The 16588-nt window shown below is 52.3% G+C and overlaps 1 protein-coding gene across 1 annotated transcript; it reads left to right on the forward strand.

Moving 5' to 3' along the window:
• Positions 1–2578: 2578 nt before the first annotated feature.
• Hand1 (heart and neural crest derivatives expressed 1) lies at positions 2579–5840 on the forward strand. The gene is made up of 2 exons (XM_021642526.2): positions 2579–3344; positions 4884–5840. Exons 1-2 carry the CDS (start codon positions 2802–2804, stop codon positions 4986–4988), a joined length of 648 nt encoding a protein of 215 aa, XP_021498201.1. The 5' UTR covers positions 2579–2801; the 3' UTR covers positions 4989–5840.
• The last annotated feature ends 10748 nt before the right edge of the window (positions 5841–16588 follow it).

Below are 16588 nucleotides of genomic sequence, written 5' to 3' on the forward strand. Positions count from 1 at the left end.
ACGGTCAGCGCTGTTTTCTCTCTTCTAACTCGTGTCCATTACCCGACACTCCATGGAACTCTACTCCCTGCTTCAGCCTCTGAAATCACGCCGTGGTGACCTCCTGCCTAAAATCCCAGGATCGGGCTAGGCTAACGCAAGACTCTGTTATTAATCAGTTAATCAATAATTAGAATAAAATTAAGCCTGTGGTCTGGCAAGATGGCAAGATGGCAAGATGGTCAAGGCACTTGCCACCAAGGCTAGCCACCTGAGTTTGATCCCAGGGATTTACATACGGAAGGAAAGAGCTGCCTCTGACCTCCGTGGGTACATTACAGCACCCACAAATAATTTGCCTCCCACAAATAATTAGGTTTTAGTTAAAAAGTTTTTGGGCTTGTGAGCACATGTGTGCACCCCTACGTCCAGTGTTCAGAGGTGTGTGCCTCTGATAAAACTGTGACCCTTTAGTCACAGAGAACCCAAACTGAAGACCCTCTGTGTAAGCTACTCAGAGAGCGACGGACATCGAGTTAAAAAAAAAAAAAAAACCTAGGAATGTGTGAATCTTGCAATACTGTACGCATGCCATGTCCCTGTGTTACTTAAGGCCATCTGTAAGAACACGCAGGTGGTTGTGTTTGCCACAGAAGGGACCAGCCCGCATGTATGAACTTATCCTAGTGTCCAGGATGGTCTGCTGGGGTCAGGACTGTGGCTGAATTGAGGATCCAAGCCCTTTTCATGGAGTTATTCCTCTCCATCCAGATTCCCTCATTCAGAGAGTGCCTCGTAGGCTTCTCGGGGAGTCTCATTGGGCTTGGGCGGGCTCTGGGCTCAGACAGCCAGGTCTGCCGCGTGCGTGCGAGGCGCCGGTTTCCAGCTCGCCTGGGGCAAGAAAGCAGGGTCCCAGGACTTCTCTCCACAGCTGCCTACAACCAGGGCGCACAGCCCCACCAGCTCCCACAGGTGGAACCTGGGAGCTCAGACCGGAGCGACTGACTGAGCTTCCATCCCCGCCCCAAAGCCAGCGAGCACTTCTTCTCACAGAAGTCCACGTTTACACGGACACGCAGAATCTCCATACGCACACGCTCCTGTGATTTTACGTAAGCACGACGGCTGTCATCTGCTGCTCCACATTCGTTTTCACTTACCCACTTGCCACTCGGCCTCACATCCCGCCTGCACGCGGTGGCTTTTCTCCCACTGTCCCTGCCTGGTAATTGTCTGGCTCACAGGACGGACCTCAGGAAGCGGCTTCTGGGTGGCTGGATCAAAAGCGAATTAAAAAGAATTGGACGTCATCTTATTTCCCCCTTAATTCACGTTTGACAGAAAGGCACATCTCCCGCATCCCACCTGGGGAAGGAGGGAGACCAGAAAGGATGGTGAGGTTGGAGGGGTCCTTTGGGGCGGGGATCTTAATGAAAAGACGAAGATGCGGAGTCCCAGGCCTGAAGCCTATATCCCAGTCTCCCAGGAAGATGGACGCCATCTCTAAGAAGGCTGCACGGAGAGACCGAGCCTCAGCGGGGTGGCTGTGAAGCGGCCGGGGCTGTCTTCTCCGTGGATATCAGGACAGGGATGGGGGGGGGGGGGCGCTGGTTTCCTACAGTGTGGGCCTCGGGGGAGGTATCTTGATAGGATCAAACATTCTCCTGCGGGTGGGGAGCCGGATGGAGTAGCCCGGCAGTCGCCGGCCCTATGTGCGAATCTTCCCAAGACACCGGGGAGTCCTGCCACAGAGATGCCTTAGGGCCAAGGCGCCGCCAGGCTGCCTGGCCACCGGCTCGGCCTGCCGGCGTTTACACCGAGGCAGGCGCCTGAGAGGCGAGAGGAGCAGAGATCAGCCACAGCCTCCACCCCCAACCCCCAAGCCCGGAACAAACCGGTCAGTGCCCGAGAGCTGGAAGCCCTTTCCCTTTCCCGCCCACTTCCAACTCGGCCTCTGGAAGACTTCTCTGGGAGTCAGCAGCTGGGCTGGAAAGAGAACTGGACCACTGGGAACCACCTTGTGGGGCAGTAGCTACAGGTCCAGCCAGAAACAGGGGACCTAAGGGCGGGGCTGGAGGTGTTAGGGCCTAGCCTACTTCCCTGCTGTGCTGTGGCCTTCGGGCTCCCACGAAGAGCAGTGTCCTTAGAGTTCGGGTTCGGGGATGCTGGATATCCTATTCTGAATTTCAGGCCTCAGAGACAAGAGCCAGTTTTGCTCTGGTCCTCAGTTTCCCTATCTGGGTAATCAAGCGTGCGTGTGCGTCTTGGTGAGGTTCTGTTTTCAAGGGATGATTCTGGAAGCCCTTCCTTGGATCCCTGAGGAAAGGGTAGCTTCACTACAGGGCGTGAGCAGGCCTGGCCTCAAGTTCGTAGCCCCCGCCCTCCCAGGAGGGGAACTGGGAGAGGGGAGGGACATAGGCGGGGCCGTTCCCAGTCCCTGTGGTCAGCCTGGAGTCCTGTGGCGCTTGCTGAGCATGAAACTCCGGACTGCCACCCCCTTTCCTCCTGCTGCCATTGGCTCCAGCTAGAGGTTGACATCAAAGCCGAGGCCTTATATAAGCAGGATCCCGATGGCAAGTCCGCAGAAGGGTTAAAAGGGTCTTTGGAAGTCCGCACCCTCACCTTTGCCGCTCGCAGAAACGCCCAAGAAGCAGAAACCCTCAAGAAGCCGGCAGGTCCGTCGTGTCACTTCCAGCCTTGCTCCGGACTCCTCCAAACCCCAGCCAGTTCGCTGCCTCTGGAGCCCACGGGCGGCCCCGTTCTGTGGGGCGCATGGGGCGGCGCTAACTGGGCTGGCGGCACAGGCCAGGAGCCTCTCCAACATGAACCTCGTGGGCAGCTACGCACACCATCACCACCATCACCACCCACACCCGGCGCACCCCATGCTGCACGAACCCTTCCTCTTTGGTCCGGCCTCCCGTTGCCACCAGGAGCGGCCTTACTTCCAGAGCTGGCTGCTGAGCCCGGCTGAGGCTGCCCCCGATTTCGCCGCCGGCGGGCCACCGCCTACCCCCGCAGTAGCGGCGGCTGCCTACGGTCCCGATGCCAGGCCGGGTCAGAGCCCGGGGCGGCTGGAGGCTCTCGGAGGCCGCCTGCCCAGGCGAAAAGGCTCAGGACCCAAGAAGGAGCGGAGGCGCACGGAGAGCATTAACAGCGCTTTCGCGGAGCTGCGTGAGTGCATCCCCAACGTGCCCGCCGACACTAAGCTCTCCAAGATCAAGACCTTGCGCCTGGCCACCAGCTACATCGCCTACCTGATGGACGTGCTGGCCAAGGATGCGCAGGCGGGTGACCCCGAGGCCTTCAAGGCTGAACTCAAAAAGGCGGATGGAGGCCGCGAGAGCAAGCGGAAAAGGGAGACGGTGAGTTCTGGGGCTGCTAAGCTCCAGCCGAGGGTGCGGGTTGGGGGGAGTAGGAGCAGGCCTGCCCACAGCGAAGAACCGCGCTGTTCCGGATTCGGTTCTGAAAGGCTAGGGGCGGTTCTGAGATTGTCGCAGTACCGTCATTGTGTGCACGGAAGGGAGGCAGGGTCAGTTAAATTCAGTCATTACTGAGTGAACATAGAGTCTTGCGTTTTAAAAGTGATCCTGGGGCCTTTGGGCTTGAATTGAAAACCCTGTCACCCCCCCCCCCCCCAAGAAAGTGCACTCTGTACTATATTTTGTTTTAAATCTGAAGGAGTTCTGAGGCTTCCCATGGCTCTCCTGGAAGCCAGGTTGAGAATGAAGGTAGGAAATGACGTAAATGCTGTAGTCACGTATGAAATTCTCAAAAAAAAAATTTTTTTTAAGTTAAAAAAAATGAACGCAAGTAGGGGCTCCCTACTTTAATTTGCTTTAGTATGAATATCCGAGTTTGGAATCAGTTATCGATTTCCCGATTTCTGAAGGGTTTACTGGAGAGGATTATCTAGCTCCATTGTGGTGCTAATTGGAGAAACAGGCCCAGTTGATGAGTAAAAGGGAGAAGTGGAGTGAAAAGTCAGTTCAGTTTGCTCCACAGGCTGCCAGGGAGGTTGGCTAGGCTATCTCAAGGCTTTGTCTGCCACACACAGGCAAGACGGCCTTTGGCCTTTAAGCTAGCCTAGCCAGCCTTCCTGGGTCTCTTCCCGGTTGAGCCATCTTCCTCCTTAGGACAGTGGGACTTGTGGCCGCCAGAGTTCCTCCAGTTTGGTAGGCGCAGGCCCAGGCCCGGCACAGGCTGGGGACCTTTGCTGACTTTTCATCTGACCCACAGGGCCTGTGGCAAAAGGAGGGCTACCTTACCTGGAGCCACCGGAAAGACAGACTTCCAGCCTCAGCTGCCTGAGGCCTGGGCTGGAGATGCGGGCGGGCGGGTGGGTGGAATAGCACCTTGCTGGAAGCAGTTATAGGGCCAGTCCTGAATCTGGCAGGGCTCTGCCTGGGGCGAGGAGCACCACAGTGGGGTCCCGCTGGGAGAGCGAAGGACTGTGGGGCACAGGCCGATGTGATGTTATCCTCCCTGGGTGAAGGAGGCTTGCAGCACCGCTACTGACACCCCGTGTACCTCCAAGCCAGGATGAAAACACGGAGCAAGCTATGTACGGAGGGTGGCTTGCTATTCCCACCTTCCCACGCCAGCCCTCTAAGAGGCTTGCTCCCTCTGCCCGGAAGGCGCCTTAAAGCCAAAACATCAGTAGCAAACCTCCCCATGCTGGTCTGACCATCCTGAGTCCTAGGAACTTAGAGCAGAAAGGCAGATTTATGATCCCGATTGTCTGCTTCTCAAACAGACATCTGTCACTTATTTAGAGTGCTGCTGCTCCCGACCCATTTCCCCACACCCCTCCAAGCCGGGGGTGGGGTGGGGGGAAGTGAGCCGAATGACTTAAACCTGACTTTCTGGCCTTTGTTTGTTTGTTTGTTTGTGTCCGTTGGCAGCCTCAGCACGAAGGCTTTCCTCCTGCCCTGGGGCCAGGCGAGAAGAGGATTAAAGGGCGCACCGGCTGGCCTCAGCAAGTCTGGGCGCTGGAGCTAAACCAGTGAGACCAGGCCGGCGCCGAGGAGCGGGCCGCGGCTGGCCCCTCTGGCCACCTGGAGAGGCGAAGGAGGAACAGCCGAGGCCGGCCTCCCGGTCCCCCCAACCGCGCGCCTCGCCCCGGTCCCCGCGGAGCGCCGGCGGCGGCTGCAGCTACCCACCAGGATGGCACGTGCAATGTCCTTTGAATTTGTTAATACAAGTAAGAGAAAGAGAAAGTTATATATATTTTTCGCTTCCCGCCGAGGGCGGCTCTTGGAGGCTCCGATGCAAGAAAAGAAGGGACTGCGGGAGCCCAGGCGCCCAAGGACGCGCCCTTCCAGACCCGTCTAGGCGGAACTCAGCCCCAAAGGCCGCGGTCGCGCGGCTCTCTGGTTCGGTCACTCCCGTCGCCCCTTCGGCTCTGCGTTAGCACCCCGGACACCTTCTTCTTGAGTTTTTTAAAAAAAAATGCAATAAGAGTAATTGGTAGTTGCCTGCCAGGAAGACGGACGCTGCCTGGGTTGGTCTCCTCCACAGCGGTGTTTTTCCTCTTTGTCTCTGCACTTCCTACCTGGAGGGAAGGCGCTGCTTCCTTCTGTAGCACCTCTGCTTTCCGAGGGAAACATCTCCCTTCCTTTTCCCTCCCCTCCCCTCTCCCCCCTCTCCTTTCTCCTTCCCCGTCTTCTCGGCCCCCTCTTCCCTTTCCTTCTTTCTCACTCCTCTCCTTTTCTTTCTAAACAAAAGCTTTCCCCTTCGTTGCCGATTTTTTTTTAAAAACGTATTTAAACTACCTATGATGCCTGCTGCTCTCAGGTATACAACTCCCGGTCCCCACCCTCTTTTCTACCTCAAATCCGTGTGCCCACTCGCAGCCCCACCCTGTGCCAAAGCAGTATCTATGCTCTTGACTTAATAAAAAAAACATTTTCAGAGAATCTTCGCGGGCCTGTGTGGAGTTGCTGCCCCGTGGTCTCTGGTGCCAGCTCTCTCCCTCCCTCCCTTCCCCTCCCCCCTTTTCCCTCTCCCCCTTTTTTTTGATAAATACCAAACCAAACTGCAAATCAAGCTGAGGGAAGGAGGGAGGCAAAGAATTTCTGTGTGGAAGAACAGAGTTAAATTCTCAGAAGACAGTCGGGTGGCGGCTGGAGCACGCCTGTAATCCCAGCACACGGGGAGGCAGGGGCAGGCGAATTTCTGAGTTCGAGGACGGCCAAGGCTACACAGAGAAACCCTGCCTCGAAAGACAAAGAAAACAAAAGTCTCCGAAGACAGCAAGCTAGAGTCACTCGTGGAAGTGGGAGGGAGGAAGAACGGAGAAGGTAATCAGACAGAGAGACTTACTTGGTTGGGAGTGCCCAGTCCAGCTTGCACAGCGGTGTGTGGTTTTTTTTTTTTTTTTTTTTTTTTTGTAGCGGTACAATGGGTGTTAGAGCACAAAGGAGCCCCGCCTCTGCTGGGGAATGCTGAGCTCGTGGGGGTCGGCTCCTGTGAGAGCCAGCTCCTATAGATCCCGGGGACTGAACTGGTCCTCTTAGCCCAGCTCCACGCACCGTCCGCCCTGAAGGCTCGCTCCTACGTAACCGCTGTTGTTCTATCCATCAATAACCCGGTGCTAACGGTTAAGCTGAGGTTTCTCTCTTGCAACAGGACACTTAGCAAATGCTCATGAGCGCGTGTGTTGATGTAGGATCCCCAGAGCTCTGTGTCCCCCGACATGCCCATCCTCCGCTCCTGCGTTTGCTGGGGGGCGCGGGTGAGCCTACAGCTAAACCGGGCGCTCAAGGCAGGCGTCTCCTCGGGCGAGAATAACGGTCGCGTGCAAGCGCTCGGTTTCCTGCGTGTGAACGCAGCCACGCGCCCGCTGTCTGGCAGCGGCTTCCAGGCCCCACGGGCGACCGTGGGCGCGAACTCTGCTCAGGCCTGGCCTGGCTCAGGCCGCGGACCGGGCGGGATCGGCGCTCTGCGTGCCCTTGGGCCGCGGATGGAGCCTGAAATGGTAACCCAGGGCGGACGCCTCCACCCGACGTCGGGGTGAATATGGGACCCCATTAGTCTCGGCTGTAAACACCGTGACAGGGGCTGCGAGGCCACGCGGGCCGTTCCGGACGCGAAGGAGTTAATAAAAGGTGTTTTATGGGCGCTGGGAAACGGCGGGGGAGGTGTGAGCTGCGCCCTGCCCGCGCCCCAATCCTTTCTTCTTCTTCCCCTCTGCCACCCGCCGCCAGATCAAACAGGCCGGCGCTTTAACTAGACCAACACCTCGACGTAATGAGCTGGCCGGTGCGCCCCTCCCCCGGCCTCCGAGGCCCCTCCGGGACACGCAGAAAGGAAACCCGAGGCTCGTTACGGGTTTTCTTTCCCTTTTGGAAATGGTGGCGTAAGTGAGGAAACGGAGCGAGGGAACAAACCTTCCTTAGACTCGAACCCAGGACTCTAGTTTAGGTCCTGATCGTCAACCCTTTGGCTAAACTTAAGGGTCCCGTTCCCGTTTCTATTTTTAGCGTGGCAAAGCATCCTAAGCTCGGGAAGAATGCGCGCCCACTTCCACTTCCTTACAGTCCCGGGTGGAGAGGGTCCCTAACCTGGGGCACCTCCTTTGCCCTGCCTTACAGCCAGGCCTTTGCAGGGACATCAGGTTCGGCGGTCCCTACAAAGGGGTGGACCCCTAAATAAGCTCAGACGCCTGTGGTCCCGTGCCCGGCAAGTGGGGCCAGTGCTCAGGGAGGATGGACTCCGGAGACTGACGCAGGGTTCCAAAGGCTTAACCAGAATCCATCCCTGCCTCTGGGTAAGGCCCAGCGGTGAGGGAGAAGGGCACTGTGGCTTTGCGGCCTCAGCTGGGCCTTTTTCAGCCTCCCACCTTGGCGAATACCTTCAGAGCCTGAACCACCACCCACTGTCAGCTCACCTCAGAAGGCATGCTGCTGTTGTTATTATTTTAATTAAGTATTTCGTCTCTTAAAAAAATATGTGTTTGAAACAGAATAGTTGACAACTCAAAAATAAGCACCAGGGATGTGGTATTAAGAAACAGGGATTGCAGGTTTTAACTGCAGAACCAGCGGACTAGGAGTATAAAACTTCTCAAGACCCCAGGCAGACTAATTAGAGACCCACTTAAAGAAATCCATCAGGGTAGTCAGTGGTTATGATCCAGCCCTTAAAACAACCGCTGGGATTGACGAGGGAATTCTCCCTGATACATTAAGGAGCGCCTCTCCAGATAACCCAGTGTTGTCCAGGCATCAAAAACATTTACACCTCCACCTTTGTTGGGGTTTTTTTGTTTGTTTGTTTTGATTTTGGTTTTGCTTTGTTTTGTTTATTTGTTGGCTTTGTTTTGAGACAAGGACTCTAAAGGCCAGGCTGGCCTCAAATTTGTTAATCCTCCCAAATACTGGGATCACAGGCATGAGTCAATAGACCCTGATTTTTTTCACACCTTGATTTCTGACCTGTGGAAATAAAGGGAGTTTTTAATTTCCTTTTGCTTTGGTATATTTTTAAAAACTTTTTTTTTTTACAATGGATAAATACTATTTTTTTTTATATTAAAACAGCAAGTTCTCTTGCCTTCGGTTGCCAGCATACTTTCAATACTGTCTATGTGATGCCCAACCCGGGTTTTGAGTGCCAACCATGTACTGGGCACTCTAGTTATAAACAAAATGAATAAGAGGATGGTCCAAATACAGAGCAGAAATCAACACAGCCCAGCAAATGAGTCCTGAAAGAGCTATGGTTTCCACCATGAATATATATTTTCTTATGTTTAAAGACAGCAGTTAAAATTCACAAATCAGGCCCCTCACACTCTTAGCGTGCATTTATTTCACAGAATCCTGGCTCACACCAGAGAGGTCAGATTAAGGCAATTATGGACTCAGAGAGATAAAGGATTTCGTTCAAGGTCATGTAGACAGTAAAAGTCTGTTCTGGGCTGGGATCAGAGGGAAGAGATGGCTGTCTTCAGAGACCAGGCTTTCCCTTACACCCTGTGACACCTGGCTGTGTGGCTGTGTGCCATGCCACACACTTGTTCGTGAGTGCCTGTGTGTGTGTATTTACATGTGCAGCCAAAGTCAGTTAATTTCCTCTGACTTCCCCTGGAGTAGGTTAAATGAGAGAAGTGAGGGGTTACACATGGGAAAGGGTCTGGGATTCTGCCCTCCTCCCAGACCCCTGTCTGCTGGAGGAAGAGGGCAGCTTCACCCCCTAGGGGTAACATTCTGATCCCAGAAGCCTCCTTTCTAGGGATCTGTGAAGCAGCCACTCAGTTCACTTGCGAGGATCCTTTTCTGAGCTTTTTCTAAGCTTTTTCTGAGCTCTCCCACTCCTCAAGAAAAACAAACAAACAAACAAACAAACAAAAAACAGGCATTCATTACTAGTGCCTGTGCACAGGAGTGCATACGTGAGTAGAGGTCAGAGGGCGACCTTGAGTGGTCATTTTCTCTTTCCACCTTTACTTGGCTTCCAGGGAACAGACTTAGGTGGTCAACTGTGGTAGGCTCCAGTACCATCTCACAGCCCCTCTGACTGCCTCTTTGAGCAGTTTAGTCCCCAAAGCCTAGAAGGAAGCCAGATAAACATGAGGCTTCCTTAGGACAGGTGGGGAAAGAGGAGCTGAGAGTATGGAAGCCACCGGCTCAGGGCCACGGGCCAGAGGAAAGAGCAGTAGGGACAGAAGGCAGCTGTGCCTGCTTGGGGCACAGGGTTCTTTCAGAAAAAGGCAAAACACATTCCCTCCACACAAGCCACAGTTAAGCTATGGCCTAACTAAATCCTCATTTAAAAAAAAGAAAAACCCAAACAAGCCAGCCTCATTCTTAAATGAAAAGTGACTAGGGAAGAAAAAAAAAATGCATGTTCTAAAGTGTCTGAAGCCAACTTCTGATTTCAACCCAATTTGTTTGGGTGAAAAAAGAAAACTTTTTTTTTTCAGCTGAGAGTTTTTACAGCTGAGCTCTCCCAATCCCATAAAAAACACAGTTTATGTGGGAAATAGTGAAAGACTCTTCACTCTAATACACATCCTCTAATGTAAGCAGACACAGGCACTATATAAAGCTCCTGCAGATGTTATTAAAACCAACAGAAATGCACATTTATCCCCACAGAATGGACAATGGGAGGCATCGGACCTCAGCCCAGGAGCCCACATCCACTGTGCAGCTTGGCTAGCATTTTGCTGGGGTTTAGCTAGGGTTCCGGGCCCCCCACCACCCTGAACCTGCATTCCCTTCACACAGATCCCTCATTTCATCGAAGGGGAAACTGAGACTCCACAGACAGAGAGAAGGCGCTTGTTCATGTCTCCTTTGCTTACTGGCGCTTGTTCATGTCTCCTTTGCTTACTATCAGTTTCTATTCCTAATGCTGGGCCAAGTCACTCGTCATTTCTCTCTTTGTCTCTGTCTCCCTCTCTCTCTGTCTGTGTGTATGTGTGTTGCGGGGGCCAGTCCAGAACCCAGGGCCTTCCATGTGCCAGGCAAGTGCTCTGCCACTGAGCCAGCCTCCCCCCAACCCCCTTCAGCTCAGCAGAGCCTCATTTTTCTTATCTACAAGAGAAGAGTCATCTAAAGCTTTCCTGGGTCCTGTTAGTATAGACCAGATAAGGACAGCAGAGCATTAGCTGTTCTCTGTGGTGAGCTGTTTCCATTATTTGATTGAATCTTCCCACCACCTGTTTAATTGGTTTTGTTCACTTAACTTCGGGAAAACACAGACTTATTTCTAGCAGGCCTGTGTTTCATGGACTTGCACAGACCCAGAGAGTGAATTCCAGCATCAACAGCATTATATTCCACACGATGAAGGTAAATCAAAGCTCCCACAGAAGGTAAGTTGAAGCCTATACGAGACATTTGAATAGAGGAGACTGTCTAAGGCACCACTGTTCAGTGGAAACTTTGTGCAAACCACAGAGGTGTTCCGACACGTAATTAGAAAGTGTAGCTACAGCCAGGTGTGGTGGTGCACGCCCGTAATTCCAGAACTCCGGAGGCAGAGGCAGGCGGATCTCTGGGTTTGAGGCCAGCCTGGTCTACAAAGTGAGTCCGTGACAGCCAAGACTACACAGAGAAACCCGGCCTCAAAAACCTAAAACAGAACAAAATTGTAGCTACATTAAAAATATGAAGAAATAGGTTGGCGGGAAAGCTCAGTGGGTTGGTAAAGGTGCTCGCTGCCAAGCCTGAGGACCTGAGTTCTGGGAACTGAAAGTGGTTCTCTCCTTTCCACGAGTGCCCTGGAGTGTGTGCACCCGAGCCCACTCCCACACAGGTGCACACAATACACGCCGCCGTAAACACATGGAACTAAAGCTTATTTTAAAAATTATTAAAAGACTTCAAAAACATAGGCTATGGATATGAGTATTTTGTCTGCCTGGATGTCTGTGCACCACATGCATGCCCCGTGCCTGAGGAAGCCAGTAAATGGTGTCAGAGCCCACGGAACTAGCGTTACAGATGGTTGTGGGTCACCGTGTGGATTTCCGGAACCAAACACGGGTCCCCGGAAGCAGCTACTGCTCTTAACCCCTGGGCTGTCTCTCCAGCGCCTAAACGTTTATTTTAAAGAAGACGCAGGAAGGCTGGGTGTGGTGGTGCATACAATTAATCCCCAAATAAGGAAATCTCGAGGGAGGGGGGGCAGGGGAAGGGAAGGCCGAGGGAGAGGGGGAGTAACTTGGGCTGGAAGAATGGCTCAGTGACTCAGAGCACTTGCTGCTTGCTCTTGTACAACCACATGATGGCTCACAACTGTCCCTAATTCCAATTCCAGGGATCTGCTACCCTCTTCTGGTCCTCAAGGGCACCAGGCACACATGCAGAGCGTGTACAAAACACTCATACACGTGAAGATAGTCAATTAGTCACATGGACCTTCAGTGATCACACCAATAAGTTATCCGCCACTCTTTTTTTAACTGAATTTTTATTGTGATTGGTTGGTTGGTTGATTGGTGGTGATTGGACCTCTTGAGTAGTGCAGGCTAGCCTTGAACTCTGTGTATGGGGGGATGAATTTAAATTCTGATCTTCTTACTTCTGCCCCCTTAGGTGCTGGGATTACAGGTGTGTGTCCTCTCGATCAGTATATGAAGTGCCGGGAATTGAACCCAGGGCTTCATGAATGCTAGGCCAGCACTCTGCCAACCAAGCGAAGTCTCCAGATCCTTATTGTGTTTCGGACAGTGTTGTTTAAACCATCTGGACTTGCCTGCTTCTTTAGACTTAGGAGTTCTGTTTTTTGCTTGGTTGTTTTTTTGTTTGTTTGTTTGCTTGTTTTGAGACTTGGATGATGTGGAACTCACTATATAGACCAGGCTGGCCTTGAATTTACAAGAGATCCACTTGCCCCTGCCTCCTGAGTGCTGGGACTAAAGGGGTGTGCCACCAGCTAGACATGGTGGCACACACCTGTGATCCCAGCACTTGGGGAAGCAGAGGCAGGCAGATCTCTGCGTTCAAGGCCAGCCTGGTCTACAAAGTGGGTCCAGGACAGCCAAGGCTACATAGAGAAACCCTGTCTTGAAAAAAAAAAAATAGCATGTGTGCCACCAAACTGGGCCAAGAGTTTGACTGTGCTGTCACTATTAAGCTGCAGAGCTAAGGCTCAGCTTCAGACAGGCTGGCTCTCCAGCCTGCAGTGAGAGACTGAGGGCGGCAGGATTTGGGTAGTGTGATGCAGCATGTCCTCGGAGAGTCGCTTTTGTTCTGGATTAAGCCTAGGATCAGGAGTCCTCGGCCCAGTCACCCTCAAGCTAATTCTCTAACATCCAAGGACTGCCCATAGCTGTCCTCGTGTCAGGCTAAAATGTTCTGAAGCAGAATGGCACACTCTTGAGGTCACGAGAGAGGCCTGCTCAGACCCCAGAGAACGTGTTCACAACTGCTTTGAGCCGGCTGGGTGAGCTGTGCGCTGTGGAGCCGGCTTCGTCACTGTTCTGAGTGAAGAACTATCTTTTCATTGAATTTGAAGAGAGACGAGCTCCTGGAGAGGGGTCAAAGGTACAGGAAGGGTGAGGCAGTGCTTGGGGAACTGCCTGGCATGGTGAGGCAGGTGGTAGCACCAGCCTTAATGTGGCTTCTGTGGTCGCTGGTATGGGCAGACTGGGGGTAGAGGGGAGGCCTTTCACAGGCCTGAGATGGTGGTGGTGGTGTGTTTGTGAGTGTGAGTATGCGTAACTAGTGTGGGGTAGAAGACTCTGCTTGAGCACTGGACAGCTGCAAATCAAGCTTCTACCTCTCTGCTTGTCTAGGATCTGAATCAGAACACTCAAAAGTCCTGTGGAAAATGTGCTCGTCATCGTCAGGGCTGCCACCGACCAAGGAGAGGGCGCCCCCTGGTGGCCAGTCGGCCTCCTCTGTGCCACGAGGGGCAGAAAAGTCCGGAAGATCCAAAAGCCCTCTCTTAGTAAGGTAGGTAGCACAGACCTCTGAACCCTTGTGCTAAAAGCCTAGGAGATTTGGGGCATGGAGAGCAGACCCAGGAGGGTCATCGAACTGGAAGTTCTGGGCCTGTTGCCAATTCCAGAGGCAACACAGGGTCTGCAGCCTAAGATCACTTAGGCTTTCCTCCCTGAAGGCACCCAGCAACAAACTCTGTCTGGGCCTCCTTGCTTAGCAAAGTCCAAAACACAGGGCATATTTTCTTGGAACGGAGGCTACTGAAAGCATGGCAGTCCCCTGGTTAATCGACTTGCCTCCTGCTACCATTATGCTCTACTGGGCCGATGGAAGGCAAGGTGGGTGTTCCTCCAGACTCTCTTATGTCTGAATACTACTTTCAACCTTTCTATCCTCTTGCCTGGCGCATGCAAGGCGTTCTCCACAAGATCCTCCTGGAAGGTATCTAGCAAACATTCCCCTGCTGTCCTCATCATCACCTCATGCCCAGCTTTGGAGATATTCCAGGCAGAAATACGGATATGACATCAGCAACTAGAGAAACAAACAAACAAACAAACAAACAAAAACCCCAAAAAATCAAAACACAACGCCCTCAGCTGGAGATAGCCACCAAGGAACTGTTTAGGTTGATTCAACCAAGTTCAACCTCATCTCATTTAGAGAGATCCCCTAAGGACCGGGGTCCCCTCAGTGTCGGTCTCCATCAGAGGTCTCACCTCTGGCAATTGCTCACTGACGTGGTCAAGAGCAAGCTGTGAGGAACCCCTGGAGTGCGCAGCTCCCTCAGCAGTCCGGACATCTCCTGTGTGGTGGATGTTCTCTTGGCACTGGCAGAGGGGCTGCCTGAGCACAAGTATCCTGCAACTGCTCTTTGAGCTCAGTCCAGACCTTTCTGTGTGGCCGTGTTCAGACAGGGTCTTACTGTGGCCCAGACTAGTCTCGCTGTGTAGCCAAGGTTGGCCTCGACTTCCAGAGATCCTCTTGTTCTTGTCTCCCAAGTGCTGGGAGGACAAGCTTAAGCCACTACACACCCAGCTTTAACATGGTCCGGTTGCTGGTGGCTGTGAGCCCTTGGTTAGCCTTCCTTAGTGGTCTTAGCATAAGCCTTTGATGCCAGCTCAGGCATCTGCAGGCTCACGGGCACAGCCCTGTCCTCAAAGGCAGGGCCGGTGGACTCCAGACCTTTGCTTTGGTCTCATCACAGCACTTTCCTGTGACTTGGGACAAATCACTTATTTTGTTATGGTTTGAATATGAACTATGACCCCAAAGGGTTGGGAAGTGACTGTCTCCTGAGCACTGCCTGAGCAGACTCACAGTACAATGGCATTACTGGGAGATGGGGCCTGGTTGGAGGAAGCAGTAAGAGGGGTGCGTCTCTTAAAGGAGAAACATGACCCTTTACCTGATGAGCCCTCTTTATTTTTTATTTTATTTAAATCTTTTCATTACATGAGGTGATGAGGAAGGATGGACCGCAGGCAGTCATGAAAGAGGATTGGAAGTAATTTCCCCCCCTCGTTTCAAGTCCATCATAGCTTTTGTTTTGTTTTGTTTATTTTGTTTTTATTGTGATGGATAAGTGGATTCAAATTCTGGGTATTGATGCAGCAAAAACCATTTTCAAATTGCAAAAGGAGCCAACATACGTCATTCCTTTGACATTCAGGGTCCTCGTTACTTCCCTATTGCTGTGATAAGACACCATGACCAAGGCACCTTATAGAAGTAAAAGATTATTAGGACTTACAGTTTCAGAGAATTAGGGTTCACCACCATCATGATGGGGAGCGTGGCAGGCAGGCAGGCAGGCGGGCAGGCATGGCACTGGAGTAGTAGACCAGGCTGGCCTCAGATGCAGAGATCTGCCCAACTGTGCCTTCTGAGCGCTGAAACTAAAGTTGTGTGCCACCACTGACTGGCTAGGACTCACCCCTTGATCCTTAAGCACCAGACAAAGTAAGAGCTAACTGGGCTTGGCACAGGCTTTTGAAACCTCAAAGCCCCCCCCCCCCGACACACCTCCTCCAATAAGGCCAGACCTCCTAATTCTTCCCAAGCATTTCCATCAACTGGGGACCAAGCATTCAAATGTGAGCCTATAGAAGCCATTCTCACTCAAAGCACCATCCTTAGTGACTGTGAAAGTTGGCCTTTTTTCTTGCTTGTTTCCTGAGACAGGGCCTCACTATGTACCCTTCGCTGACCTGAAGCTCACTATGTAGACCAGGCCTCTCCCGAGTGCTGGGATTAAAAGTATGCACCACTACATCTAGTGATTTCCTCTTTTTAAAAAAAATACCTGAATTAAAAACTCCATTGCATATCTGTACTACATAAGTCATCTGTGGATGGACATAGATGGACATTTCCTAGCTATTGTGAATAAAGCAGCAAATGTATGTGAGTGTGTGAGTGTCCCTGTGGTAGAAAATGAGGTCCTTTGGGTATTTCCCCAACATCAGTGTAGCTGGAACAAATGGGAGCTCTTTTTAGCTTTTTTTCTTTAGATAAGCCCCCCCAGACTACAAACTCTAGCTTTTCCTGAGTCCCTTGAGGCCAAGTGCAATTAGGGTAGAATTGCACACAAATGGCTGGGAGGAGCAGCTGGAACCTCAGGTGAGGGTCTAGTGACCCTGCCTACACCCGTTTTTTTCTCTGAAGGAATGTCAACAGTCACCAGGCTCTGCTAGTCCAAGATGGTCTCTTGCAAGCAAGTGCAGCTGGTCTGATGGGGACGGTGGTGGTTTTGCTCAGAGGGCTGATGTGTAACAGTTGTCTGGGCATGCAAGGTGCTTAGCACGGAGCCTGGCACACAGTGAGTTCTTGGCGACAAACATAGTAGCAGGTGATGGGTTCTGCTTTCCTCTTCCCAACTACACTGTTCCACAGCACGTACTGAAAACCCACAGAGAGAGCTGGGTGATGCCCCTTTATAAGACACAAATGTCCAGATTTAAGAGTGCATTGTTGCCCAGTGGTGGTGGCGGCGGCACACGCCTTTAATCAAAGCGGAGGCAGGCAGATCGCTTTGAGTTTGAGGCCAGCCTGATCTACAGAGTGAGTTCCAGGACAGCCAGGGCTACAAAGGGAAACTTTGTCTCAACAAACAAACAAAAATAACAAACAAATAAAAAGTGCCTTCCGGGATCTGGAGAGAGACCTTAGCAGTAAAGAGTCTTTGCTCTTCTAGAGGGCCAGATTTC

Source organism: Meriones unguiculatus, chromosome 11 (genome assembly GCF_030254825.1).
Source record: "Meriones unguiculatus strain TT.TT164.6M chromosome 11, Bangor_MerUng_6.1, whole genome shotgun sequence".
In the NCBI taxonomy this organism is placed as follows: Eukaryota; Metazoa; Chordata; class Mammalia; order Rodentia; family Muridae; genus Meriones; species Meriones unguiculatus.